Here is a 14131-nt window from a genome sequence, read left to right on the forward strand (position 1 = left end):
TACATGTTCATGCATTGTACATGTCCACATGTTGTTTTATATCTGGAAAGTGGACAGGCCCTGACATTAACTGTCTGATGTATATTATAAAACACAGGTACAACAATTCCTCAGCTGCTGAACAGCACATCAAACAACCTGTACTTGACCTTCCAGTCTGATATCAGTGTTTCTGCCGCTGGCTTCCACTTGGAGTACACAGGTATGACGAGAGACGGTGTGCCTGCCTGCCTGCCTGCCTGCCTGCCTGCCTGTCACGTTGTCTGTTGTCAGTTTGTATGTGTCCATCTTCCACCGGCTTCCAGCTACTGCACAGAGGTATAAGAAATAAGATGGACAGCTGGTCTGTGTGGCACAGTTGGACATAGAAAAAAAGAGAGTGTGAGGGTATTGAGTGAATGGGCAAAGTTTTTCTTTCTGTCCTTTTACATTTTCAGCCTTTTGTACCTGCTTCTGTCGTGGTATTACCTGATGGTTGTTTCCTCCCATTGCTACATGCACTGGACCCACATCCTTTTTCATTTAGCGACTAAATTTACTCATTCTCGCAGGGCTATTCAGTTAGGGGCATTTTTGCAAAGGAACATGCTGAACATTTATTGTGCACTAAAATTTAAGGAGTGTGGCTGGCCCCAGTGGAGCGACTGATTTACTAAGTCCTCCCATTCAAAAATTGTGTAAATGAAAATAGTGGTGCTGATCGGTAGGTAATGCATGGTTCTCTTCTGTTGATATTTAATAATACAGTCCTTTGTGACCAATTTACCTACAGTTATTTACATCTCTTGCACTTTCCCATTATCTCTTTTAATGTCAGGGTAATTTTCCTCATTGTTATTTGTCTCTGTGAGGTTAGATGGATTTTAAGTTGGTGCTTTCTCTGTCTCTTTCTCGGTGCTCTCCCTGTCTTTCTACTAGCTGGTTACTTACTGCTCACCTTCATGTAAAAGCAATTTTCTTACTACAATTTGTGACTATGGGAGACCCATTGTTACTCATTTTCAGCGAAGCACATCAAGGGCAGTAAAAAAGTGTAACCATGGGAAAAGTAATAGTTGAGAAGACATCTTTATCATGTTAAGATAAAATGCTGGAGGATATGTATTGCAAAAAAGGATGTGAGCCCTGCTAACGTAACCAGCTTTGAGACCTCATACACAACTCAACAAAAACGTGGTTCTGAGTAAAACCACTTTCCACTCAAACTAACAGTCCGTTCCCTCAGATGTATTGCAAAACAAAAAAAAGCATTCCTGTTACCGAGTCTGTCCTCGCTGTCAGTCTGTGAGCATCATACTACTGCAGAGAGAACAACTTCACAGTCCTTTCTCTTGCGGTCGGCGCTTTGTCTCCACAACACCCTCCTCTTTCCTGGAAGCACTCTGTAGCTGTCTCTCTCTATGGGCTCTTTCCTCCCTGCACTAACCCCCTCCCCCCACAACCACGACCTACTGCTGCGAATCACTTCAGTGCCATGTCTCAGTCAGCTCTTTCCTCTGTCGGTCTTACACTTACACTGGCTCCAGTCAAACAGCTTTCTCTGTTGCTGTTCCTGTTGCTGTTCATATTTCTTAGCTTGCCTGCCATATGGTTCTACTTTCTGCCTATTGGCAAACATTTGTATATATGTTCAAGCCGTGTTGCTTCTCTGTGGAACTATACTCATTAAGCATTTCTGTTTTTGTGGTCTGTTGTTTCCCATTTTTTGAGTTCAGATTCAGTTTTTTTTCGGGTCAAATGACAGCACTCCTCTAACCAGACTAGTTGGTTGTGTTTGTATCTTATTTCCAGCCTGTGTTTGGTTTGAACCACCCTTTTATTTTTTTATACACTGCAGTTTTTAGCCACAAATTAATTCTCTAAATGCTTTGTACAGTGGGAAGAAAAATGCAAGAGGGATTGGCACAGGCCCAGCCAGTCAACCATCTGTTTTAAAATGTTACCTTTGGGGGATTGTTGCAGTCCATTGAGACCAGTTATAGAAATCTTATACCACCCACCACTACAACTTCTTAAAAGCCAAGTGTTTAACCGGCTCTCCTAAGGCACACAGTATGCAGTAAGCTATAGCTGAAAACAAAACTGGCGTCTTCACACAGGCAATAGGGCGGTTTACATCCCAAATAAGATCCCACACTGGTCTTCAATTGCTGCAGTCTGTAGAGGCCTACATTATTTCCACATGAGCAACATTTAATGACTGTGACAACAAAATGAATTAATTCTGGAAAAGAAATTCATCAACTGAAATTAGATGTGTTGTATTAAAAATATGTTGACAGATTTTGGTGCTGATTCAGTCACTTCACTCAAAGGACATCATGGTAATGCTTGTACACAGTAGTTAGTCCTTTAAAAACCCAACGGAACACTTTCCGTAGCAGCAGGAAAGCCTCTTTGTCCAGTCTGTGCTATCGATGGGATGGCCCTATCCTTCAGCACACGTTTCATGGTCTTTTTGGCTAATTCAATTTCTTCATAATAATCCTCAGTGAAATGTTTTGAGCAAACACGATGGTTGTTGAAGATGGCTACAGGTGTATTTGGATCCATATCCAGAGCAAGTATAGCCATAGATTCAGCGGCAGCGTTTTTGGTTGGAATTCTATGAAGAAACATGCTATTACCTACCTAATACCTTAGAATATGGCTGTGTCTTATGTGACCTTGTTATTTGTACAGCCTGTGATTTTACAAATCACAACGTGTAAATAGGAACAGGTTGGCGTTATTTTGTAACTTATTGGGAGCAGTAGCTAGTTGGAACCAGTTACCTGCAGGATGTTTGCTAGGCTAAGCTAATGCTGGGGGGGTGATGCTGAGTTACAGCACGCACAGAGATGAGAAGGGAATGTATCGACTTGTCTAACTCTAGGGGATACTGTGAATAATCTAAAGTCCCAATAAGTCAGCGTTTTCCTTCAAGCTGTAAGTTGACGTTTTTTTCTTCTAATTATCAAAGTTGTAAAAAAAAAAAAAGTCTTGCTTATGTGCATTCGCACCCCACATGTAACAGATTGTGTGCCCACTTTCAAGAAATGTGAAGCTTGTGCTTTTTTATTATAATTGATGTATACATCAAGAATAGAATCAAGAATATTGATTGTTTGTAAATTAACATGTTCATGGTTTTGATACAGTGAGTTAATTGTGCAGAATGATGATGATCAGCATACAGAGGAAGATTACAACAATCTGAGATTTGTGATGATAATTATCTATTTATAACCTTCTCAAAGTTACTCCATTATCTTCAAATGTGGATGGATTGCTCATTTCATTTTTCCGAATAAGATATGATTTATTTTATGGGAGTAATTGCATTCTGGATTAATGTAGGATCATAGATATTTTTTTTAATGCATGTGGTCAAATATGATAGTATTTTACAAAAGAGCATTTTAACTTGGTGACAGCTGTGAGGTTTGTGTTGAAACTGACAAGAAGTTTGGGTTTACAACATCCTCATAACCAATGAATAAAAAAGGCAAATTGTGATAAAATAAAAGGTTTTGTATCAAACAAAGTCAAGAGTCAACTTTTAGAATAGTTGTGAATAGTTTACAAACAGCATCATATCCAACACACAACATACTATTCAGCCGCTTCCCCCATAAGTAGAATGGGACACAACCAATCGCTGATGCTCATATGTTGATCGGATCATCCTAACACTTAACGAGGGGTCACGGGCAAGCATAATAGCTTATTTTGCAGACCTGAGCTATAGATATGTTAATTGACAGTGAGATAGACCAGTCGGTTTGTGTACCAGCTCAACACCACACGACACAATGACTGAGGCAGAAACGTGCATTTGATGTGCCTTAAATGATCTGCTCTACTCCATTCTTTCCTACTGCACATGCCGTCACCCATCTAAATTATCTTATTTTAAATTCTCAGTTGCCTGTGCTGTTGACAGAATTGTGCTTTGCCAACTTGAACGTTCAGTTTTCTGCTGCATTTTTGTGTACCCTTAGACAGAGACCACTTTTCCACTCTGTAAACTACTCTCCATTGTGTGACCGGCATGTTTTTTCTTTTGCATCGGATCTTTCATTATCTTGGTGTATTTTTTGCGACAAATTTACTTTTTCAAATATTATACCGTTTTCTTTTACAGGTCCAATATATTATTGAAATAAATACATTTATGGAAATTCCAATATTCAATTGCAAACAAGAGTAGGTAAAACTCTCAGCTACACTTGGGGAGTAGGGAACGTTTGCTAGTAACTGGTGAGAATTCTTTTTTTAGATTAACACTTTTTTTTTTTTTTTACTTTGTTAACACAAGACACAAAACATACAATTTGTAACATAAACATACCACCACCTATGTCATCACCACCCACCTAGACAAAATAACAAACTATAGACCAAATAAACATATTTGTAGATGAAAACACCATAAACCCATCATACATATCTCATTATCATCATTATACTCTTCAAAGCTTCCTAAGACCCCTCCAGAAAGCGCAGGTACCTTCCCCATTTTCCCATGTATGCATCCAGTCTGGCAAACTTTGTATGACATTTTTTTTAAATCCACAACCCAAACTCTTGGATTGATGGCACCCCTTTATTTTTCCATCCTCTTAAAATAATCTGTCTGGCTATGTTTAAACTACTTTTGACCCTGCTTTTTATGTGCTTATCTTTTCTCACTTAGGATTGATCCATCTCCTAGAACAAATTATCTTGGGCTGAATGGAACCTGGGTCCCTGCAATCTGACATAGTTTATCATGTATCCCAGTCCAAAATTCCTGGACATTATCACAGGACCATAGGACATGAAGTAGTTGGCTGTCTTCGGTCTTACATTTCCAACAATCTGGTGTGTCTTTCAAATCAATTCAAAACAATCTGGGGGTAGTCCAATACAAGTGAGGCATAATGTCGACACACACTTCCGACATTTCATTGTTTATTTACAACCGGCAAGACTTGCTGTTCAAAATACAAAGCATGTTTTATGGACAGGACTCCCTCCAGACGCAGTTCTGTACTCAAGAACAGTGGTTGTCAACATACTCACAGCATGGTGTAGCGAGTCCTTGCCAAAATATGTATTCTGACAACTTGTCTGGAACCCATCTGGAGCTCAAGGGTGCATTCTGTTAGTGGACCCGCACTCTTAAACTGACCTGGGTGTAAAGGTCCATTTGTGCCCAGTTAAGACCTGGCACACCACCTCTGGCTGTGTAAATTGGCCCCTTACTTTGATTGTTTGATATCACCGATTAATGCAGGCTTTTAAATATGCTTACCAACAAAATGTTTTTCTGAGGTCAGGTGTGGTTAAAAACTCCTGACAATCCATGAACTTTTGTATAAGTATGTTTATTTCTAGTGTTCTCTGTGTGACATGAATGTATGATACATACACTTTCTTTTTTGTTACTGTATATAATGCAAACAGTTGTCAGAGCGTCCTCTATGACAATATTTCACCAATCCTATATTCACTTTAATTCTTTGAACCACTATTGAAGTAATAATGCACTGGATTAGGAAATAGTATTACAAAACACTGCAAAGGGAAGGCTGATTGTTCCCTATAGTTAAAACAAACACGACCATTTCATGAAACAGTTATTTATAGCTGAATTGTACTTTGATGTCAAACCTACGTCTGCCTATAGGCAGCACTTTCATGAATTGCATCACCAAATCTCCTTGAATCAATTTCATATTCATTTGTCAAAGTCATCCTTTATTTAAACCCAATATGACAAAACTTCAAAGAATCCACCCTCTCACCTTGTGCAGTAGCTCTTCTTTAGTTGTTGTATCTGTCATATTGCTTCCTGCTCTGCGCCTCTTAGGTTACCGTCTCCTCCCACCCAAGTATCCTTTCTAAATATCACTAGATGCTTAGTGGAGTGGCCACTCCTGCTACTCAGTGCTCTGAAGAGTTGCCTATAAATTGTTCTAAATCTTTTGTGGCCATTTCAGCTGATATGTTTATATTCATCCACCCACCTACTTGCTTGGGCATATTAACTCTTTGAGTGGGCTTATGTGTGAGTGGTTGTACATTTGTGTATATTTTTCTTTTTTTAGGGCTGTGTATATGTGTTATCTGTGCCTACACATAGGTTGGGATACATTGGTCTTATTTTTGTTGCTGGGTTTGAATATCCTTTCTACTACCTTTCACCCTACGGCCTGCTTAATAATTATGTGCCTTGGAAAAAATGTCTGCATTAATGTGGATGTGCTTTTACAAAAGTCTCCTTTCTTTCATTCATGTATTTCTGCTGCAGTTGCACAACAGCCAATTTCAATACTGAATTTACACAACCTTACGACAGATGACTTGATGGTTGAAAACCTACAAAAATAAGCATTTTTTCCATTTCTACTTTTCACTGAGTAACATCGTGTAATGGGCATATCAATAATGAAGTGAAATGCGAGATGTTTGCTACTTTGCCTGCAGTTATGGATTTTATATGTATTTGTTGAGTCTCCTCTAGGACATTTTATTCTGAAACTGTAGACTATATTTTCTAGACTATATTTGAGGTTAATTTAAACTACAGTCACTGTACAGACCGAATATTACCTCACATTTACACCGCCCATATCTGGGATCACCATTGCTTTTAACCCAATAAAACACAGTATCAGGTTTCTCGGTACCTGGCAATTGGCACTGTAATCACTTTGTTTCAATGGCACTCAATGCTTCTATCAAGGATTGCTTTCTAAGTTCACAGTGATCGCTTCAGATCACAGTCAGAAGGATTTTGCGATTACAGCGACCAGTAGAATAGCTTTGTGACTGAGCTTTGTTGCAGTTTCTAAATGGTATGATGATGGGAAGGAGAGAGAAAAAAACACTTAATAAATTATCGAGCAATTACAAGCACACGAAAAAAAGGCACTGTGTAATTACATGTTTTTCAAATATTTGGTTTTAATTAAATCTTTCCCTTTTCTTTATAGGTATTAGGTCATTAAGTGTAAATAATTGCCAAGAATTATACAACGGATGTTCAACAATTAAACAATAATAAATGTGTTGAGCAGTTGCATGTTTTGATTGTACCCTTTATGTGCAGAAGAATGATCGCTGTCCACACTTGTGTGTTGTGACTCTGTCCTAAGCAATAGGTTTGGATTCGTGCCCAGAGCCGCTGCCTCCCAGTAATGGCCAGAAAGTGGGCGAACGCTACACTGTGGGTGACATGGTTTCCTTCCAATGTGATCAAGGCTTCTCGTTACAGGTAGGTGGAACCATACAGTGCTGAAAAAGCAGATATCCTGCTCTTTTTTGGTTATAAATGAATCCTATCTACCTGCCTGGAGTGACAATTTTACTTCTAAAAGATGAGTCTGTCATGGTAGCGTTACTAAGTACTTTTTCTATGTAATTTGTGTGAGTGTGAGCGGAGGCAGTATTTACAGAAAAGAAATGTGTGAATGCGTAAGGGTGTGGTAACTGTCCACGTATTTAAGCTTGCATCTTTATTGTGTGTATTTTGCTTGCATGCTTCTCTGCTTTGATGTTCCTGTGTGTTCGTCTGCGCCTGTTACAAAGCAGCTTTAACTTTCCCCAATCCTCATGGATTAGATACTGTAGCTCTGGCGTTTTGAGCTGTAGAACCCTCCAACGCTACGGGCGATGGATTGTGTTAACAGTCACCTCACTTATCCCACACCGATTTTTCTTCATGTCTCGGGCATTCACTTCTTTTCACATACTCTCTGGACCAACCAGCAACTTCTTACACACATCTGCTGAGTGTCTGCACATCACAAATAGACCAGAGGCCATTGTAAACAAAAACACAAGTACAGCGGAGTCTTTTGAGTTCACGTGTATGTGTGTAGTACAACTGTGTATAGACAACCATGATTTAGTATATGTCTGTTTACTGGTTTGACATTTGTGTACGAGCTGGCTGGAGAGTACACATGTACTGTATTTATGCATTTTAGAAGCATCCTATTTTACAAATGATAACAAGCAATATATTTATTACTTTTAGGGATATTGTTGTATCTAACAGAAATCAAGTGTGAAAGTAGGATGTTTGTCTTTTCTGCAACACATCTCAGAAAAATAGACTCCAGGCAGTACTCTTGCTGCCCAGCTAGAGCTCTAGCTACTCTTGATACATCAAATATTTACACACAAGACCTTGAAAAGAGGATTTTGAGAAATCCAAAAATCTGACTGTTGACCAATTCCAAACATCCACAGGACAAAGATAAAGTCTGTTGCAGATGACCTGTCTGTTAGATCTCTTGGTGGTCCTTCTTTTTTTCTTTTAAATTGCACAGTATTTTGGAGGTGTTGACTATATTGTTGTTTGTTTGTTTTCCTAAACAGGGTAATGCATATATTACCTGCATGCCAGGCCCCGTCAGAAGGTGGAATTACCCCGTGCCTCTGTGTTTAGGTAATGTATTTCATACAGTCTGACATTGATAGCGCGCAGGCATTCAATGAGGTGCACAAAACATTGTTGTTGAATTAAACACAGATTCAGTCTTTTTTTCTCATTGAATTTGCCCTTGTTTGTCTTTTTTTTACTTTACTACACTTTACTCATGCACAGTCACACAACAGATCAATGGCCTCACAGAGGACTTGTATTGGGGGAAAAAAAACAATTTCATTGTAAGACCAGGGGAGGGGATGAAGGGTGGGGATTATGAATTTTCTGCTTTCCCCTTCAGTTGAAAATCAATAAGGCTTTGCACCATCTCAGTGTGTTGTTTGATTTCTGATGCCTCTGATGAGAGTCTACTCTCCCCCGACACTTCCTTTAAAGTTGATTGCCACAGTGACGGATTCCTGAGATTACTAAGGAAGCGTACCCCTTTCTCTTTTGACACTTTACTGTTTTGTTGACCCCATTTACACATGTACACAAACTTGGAAACACACAAACTAGTCCGAACACGGCCTTACAGTGAAGGCGTGTAAACACAAAGGCCCTTGCACATGCATGCACACACTCACTGCACGCTTCCTGTAAATGTCCTGCCCCTCGGTTTTCACAGTTCACTGCAGACATATATTCCACATTTACTGTTGAGAGGCCTCTTCTTAAATGCATGTGTCCGCTTGTTAGCTCAATTCCTTACTGGTTTACAGTACAGTACATACTCTCAGCCCAGCACCCAGGATCTGTATTGACCTTGTTGCTGATAAACTCACATCAATGTGGTTGCATGCCCCAACACCAACAGTATAAGTTCTTCTCATCTTCTGTTTCAGTTCATTCACAAACAAGTCAAGCTGGTTTCCCTCACCAGCAGCACAAATAAATCCAGAGTTACTGTAGCTTTCACCTCCTTCTGGCCTTGGTTGATGGTCTCCAAAGAGATGGCAGCAATACCTCTTGTGTTTCCAATCATGTGTCACCTAAATAGGCCTGTTAGGGTTGAGAAGGGAAAAGGCAAAATTATTTAACTACAAGTTTACATTGGTGCCTGTGGTGGCTATCATTGCATTACACCTGGGGGTTTATGTAAGACTGGGGTATGTGCCACAGGAGAGGGGGATGAGTGTAACCTTCACAGCAAGCTGAAGTGTTCTCTAATTCACAGACACAGAAGAGAGGTGGGGTGTTGGAGGGGGAGGCTGAAGTAATCAGTGCCACCGCTGAGCAAAACTGTGGTGCTGTATTGAAAATCGACTCCCTCATTTATTTTAATTTAAAGCACCACCAAACAAGGAATGTGCCAGAGTCTATTATCTTTTCACAGATGCCCTTACGGAGCACAATCCCCACAGTCAGAGATGTGCATGCACAAGTCACAGACATGCTCAAAAACCAGAGACATAAGCACATAAGCGTATACTGCATATATAAACATACACAATTTTTTCGCATTTACTGAAACCCACAAAGACACAATGCTCTTTGCCTCCTAGTGATTGTTTTTCTTTGTTTTCCCATGGAGCCGTTCTGTGGTGAAGTGACATGTTCTTTCTCCTTGGTTGCTCTCCCTTAGCTCAGTGTGGCGGCTCTATGACAGACTTCAGCGGCGTCATCCTCAGCCCAGGCTTCCCAGGGAATTACCAGAGCAGCCTGGACTGCAGCTGGAGAGTTCAACTCCCTATTGGCTTCGGTCTGTCATCCCCCTTCTGTCTTTCCTTTCATCTTCTACCTCTCTTTTTCTTTTTTGTCCTGCTAGCTTTAATGTCTTATCTGCTACTTAGTCCTACATTGTTCTCTTAACTTCTCTCCTCTTCTCTTAACTTCTTATTGTGTTAAAAAAAATCCTTCTAGTTTTATGCATGACACTTTATTAATGTATTCAGTTTGTGTCCTACATTAACACTTTCTGCTTTTTAGGGATCCATCTGCAGTTTCTAAACTTCTCCACAGAGCCTGTTCATGACTATCTGGAGGTGCGCAGCGGGAACCTGGAGACAGGAACAGTGATTGATCGGTTCAGTGGCCCTGTTGTGCCCAGTTCTCTCTTCAGCACCACCCACGAGACAACTCTCTTCTTCCACAGCGACTACTCTCAGAACAAGCATGGCTTCCACATTGTCTACCAGGGTGAGGAGCAAATATGTGTTCCTGTAGTAAAGTTAAATGTTTTTATCATAGCAGCAATTGAAAAAATGGAAAGAGAATGTACAGTTTGCTAATAGAACACCAATATACCATCAGTCAGGTTAGATACAGACCAGGGACAGAGATTGGTCTTGGAAGGCAAACACGTTCACTGAGGTTGTAAGATTACAAAAGGTTAAAGAATGAAGAAAAATAAAAAACAATGTGGACCTCGGCTGAGAATTCAATAGCACATATCCTTGAATAGTAATAGTGTTGGCTATGTCAGTGGGGTATTTTATGTGGGAGAGCCAATTTGAATAATAATAATTAGTTATAGACTAACAATAAAACAAAACTTTGAATTAAAGCTTTTTAGACACAACTTAATTAAAAGTATTTAAATGTTAACATTTCATGAAGAGAGAACGACATTTTGGCGCAAACAACCACCATAGGTAGGGAGTATGTTTTCAATAGAAGAGCCATAATATAGACAATCTGGTGATTAGATTTCAACAGTGATGCAGGGTAAGCTGCTCTTAACAGCTCACTAGCTAGGCTTTTGAGTTCTTTGAGGTCACCTTAGGTATTGTATAGTATTATACTTGTAGTGTTTTTTTATTATTATTATTATTATAGTCTGTTTCATAAACCTCCTCTTGTGTGCTTTTGTTTTTCCCCCAGCATATGAGCTACAGAGGTGTCCGGACCCACGACCGTTTCGTAACGGCATAGTGATCGGTCAGGACTACAGTGTGGGGATGACCATTTCCTTTGAATGCCTTCCAGGATACACTCTGCTTGGAGAGCCATCTCTCACATGTCTGCATGGAGTCAGCAGAAACTGGAATCACCCAATACCTCGCTGCGAAGGTGACTGGCTAGTGCCTCTTCCAAGCCTGTGTTGTTTATGTGCTCAAAAAAATACTACTATTACACTAAGACGTAAATTTGTTCTCCAAAAAGCCTACAGTATCAGCCTATAGTATAATTTACAGTATCATCAAATTATATTTATTGGTCATTAAATGCCTTTTCTATTTTTTTTTGACTGATTACCCAAAGTTAGTGGGGAGATACTTAATAATTATATGCTAACAAATCCTTGTGAAAGTCATGCATGCTGCTTTCTGAGAAGCTGACAAAAATTAAGACGGGGGTGCTTTTTAATCGCCATTACCCACTAAAATAAGTCTTTGAAGTTATTTTGAATGGACAAAGATATGTTCTTCAATCTGCTTTAGTCCTGTCCTTCATTCTAGCACATTAAAGCATTTGACTCACTTTTACCAACAATGTAGCACTATTTCACTGAACTATCAGCTGACACAGCCCATACATATACTGTAAAATGATACATGGAGCATTGGCAAATTTTTCTTACAAAGCTGATTATGCTGGTCTATGTTATGTCTATAAATTATGGCTTTCCTTTCATGACTTAAGTGAAACGGTAACATATGTTTTAAGTCCACCACAGATATTTGTCAAAGAAAAAGGTAAATAGTTGTCTCTTCTGTAGACACCGTATTGTCCTTGTCAAGTTTACAGTCCTTTTTTTGGATCCCGAGGGCAGAGCTTTGGCTTTGACTCCAAGCTCAAAATCCAAATTTTAACACATTCCCTCTGAAGGCATATGACGGGAGTTTTAGTGTCTGAACTACTTAAGCTCTGTCCCAATACCTCCCCTTCCCCTAGATTTTTGCCCTAGCCCTCGTTTTTGCGAGTTGTTAAGTTGGGGGTTGAGTGTCCCAAAACTTTAGGGAGCAAGGGGGAGTGCTATTTTTCCTTTAAAATCAACCCTCACAACATAGTGAGGTCCGATTGCAGTAGGGCTGTAATCTCCCACTTGATTGGTCGATTTATTGGTCGATACGTTCTGGTACCGTTCTGATACCGTTACGGTCTATTGGTGGAAAGCACTAATTGCTAATGGGGGTGTTTTCAGAGCATCATTGTTTCACAGTTAACAGTCTTCAGAACACCCCCCTTGTTTTCACTTTTTTGGATTAGCCCAGCCCACTGGGGACAGATTGAAGAAAGAACTAGAAGGTTGCCCTGTCTGTTTGGAGCAGGCTATTTGAACATATCAGAGTTGTCATGTTTCATAGTCTAATAATCATTTTATAACTACCGGCGCACCCTCCCGCAACGACGGTAGGGTCCCCCAGACCCCCCCAGACCCCGCTGGATGTTAAGCCTCTATCATCCAAACGCAAAAATAAAATCACGGAAGGAATTGTTGACTTTATAGCTCACGAGATGAGGCCCATTGCTGTTATGGAGGGCTGAGGTTATAAGAACTAATATACAACGCCGGCACTCCACACCATCATGCATGGACTAACCCAAAATGTGAGGGACTCAAAGAGAAAGTTTCAGAGTTAATGCAACCGAGCAAGGCACTGAGCTTGGATACCTTCCAAACACAGCGAGCCGGCCAAATCTTTCAACATAGATGGCAGACATTGCTGGAAAGGAACAATTGAATATAGAGTACATTTTTGCGAATAAGCATGTTAAAATTTTGAGAGAGTTTGCCTATCAATAGTAGTAGGGTACTACCCGTAGACACGTTAATGCTGCATGTGACGTAGGTTCGCTACATTTGCTACGATCACTATGCTAATTTGCATATAGTGGTGTCTCATTTTATAGGGAAACTTCACCCCCACTTCCCTCTTTGAGGGGACTTTACTGTCAAAGGCACTTAAAACCAAGTAGAAGTTTTAACGAGGGAGAAATGGGACAGGGCCTTAGTGTCATCAAGTTCACGGGATCCAGTAACCATCCCCTGCAGTTGTATTTAACAGGTGTATTCTCCCTCAGTATCTCAGTGATAACCAAATAACACGCAGTTCGGGTTTGTTTTATCAACCGTAAGTGGGAATACAGTCATAAAGCAAGTTTTATGACTTGAGCTGAATCTAAGACTGGCCTTTTTTTTTTAAACCAGCCTCTCTGTTTTTTCCAGCTCTCTGCGGTGGGAATGTAACATCCATGAATGGCACAATTTACTCTCCCGGACACCCAGCCGAGTATCCACACTTCCAGGACTGCTTGTGGACTGTCAGAGTACCTCCTGGGTATGGCATCTACATCAATTTCTCTGTTATCAATACAGAGGCAATCTACGATTACATCACTGTGTGGTGAGTTCTCATTTCTCTCTCATTTTGAAAATATTCTTTAGTCATTGGCTTGTGGCGAACATCAAATTTGCACGGTTTTCTGTATACAGAGCTGCATACAGAGTTATGTTGACAATTACTTAAAATTAATAGTGATGTTTGGTGTAGCTTTAGAAACCAGTGGCAGATTTTACAAGCAATACTGAGCAGTGAGCCACAAAATATACCTTTTGTAACAAGTGTGTACCACATACAGTGCATTGTTAGAGCAGCTCCCAAATGTTTTACCAACTGAAGTTTTATTTATTTTTTTCACTGGAGTGAATAATATTTTGTGTTGGGGCGAATAGTTCCCTTACTTATAGCAAAAGCAAACTTAAAAGCTGCATGCTATGTTGACAAAATGTTAAGGCCATAGGCCAGTTGAACAAGTTTTGCTCACAGCTTTTGATCTGACACC

The 14131-nt window shown here is 40.0% G+C and overlaps 1 protein-coding gene across 3 annotated transcripts in view; it reads left to right on the forward strand.

Moving 5' to 3' along the window:
• The window catches only part of LOC117946024 (CUB and sushi domain-containing protein 3-like), a 219942-nt gene that overhangs the window by 131345 nt on the left and 74466 nt on the right, over nucleotides 1-14131 (forward strand). For all 3 annotated transcript variants that reach the window (XM_034873814.1, XM_034873812.1, XM_034873813.1), the window contains exons 37-43: nucleotides 98-202; nucleotides 7125-7243; nucleotides 8353-8422; nucleotides 9987-10103; nucleotides 10331-10540; nucleotides 11225-11413; nucleotides 13515-13692. In XM_034873814.1, the coding sequence (XP_034729705.1) occupies nucleotides 98-202; nucleotides 7125-7243; nucleotides 8353-8422; nucleotides 9987-10103; nucleotides 10331-10540; nucleotides 11225-11413; nucleotides 13515-13692 (988 nt within the window). The remainder of the gene's footprint in view (nucleotides 1-97; nucleotides 203-7124; nucleotides 7244-8352; nucleotides 8423-9986; nucleotides 10104-10330; nucleotides 10541-11224; nucleotides 11414-13514; nucleotides 13693-14131) is intronic.

Source organism: Etheostoma cragini, chromosome 6, assembly GCF_013103735.1.
Source record: "Etheostoma cragini isolate CJK2018 chromosome 6, CSU_Ecrag_1.0, whole genome shotgun sequence".
In the NCBI taxonomy this organism is placed as follows: domain Eukaryota; kingdom Metazoa; phylum Chordata; class Actinopteri; order Perciformes; family Percidae; genus Etheostoma; species Etheostoma cragini.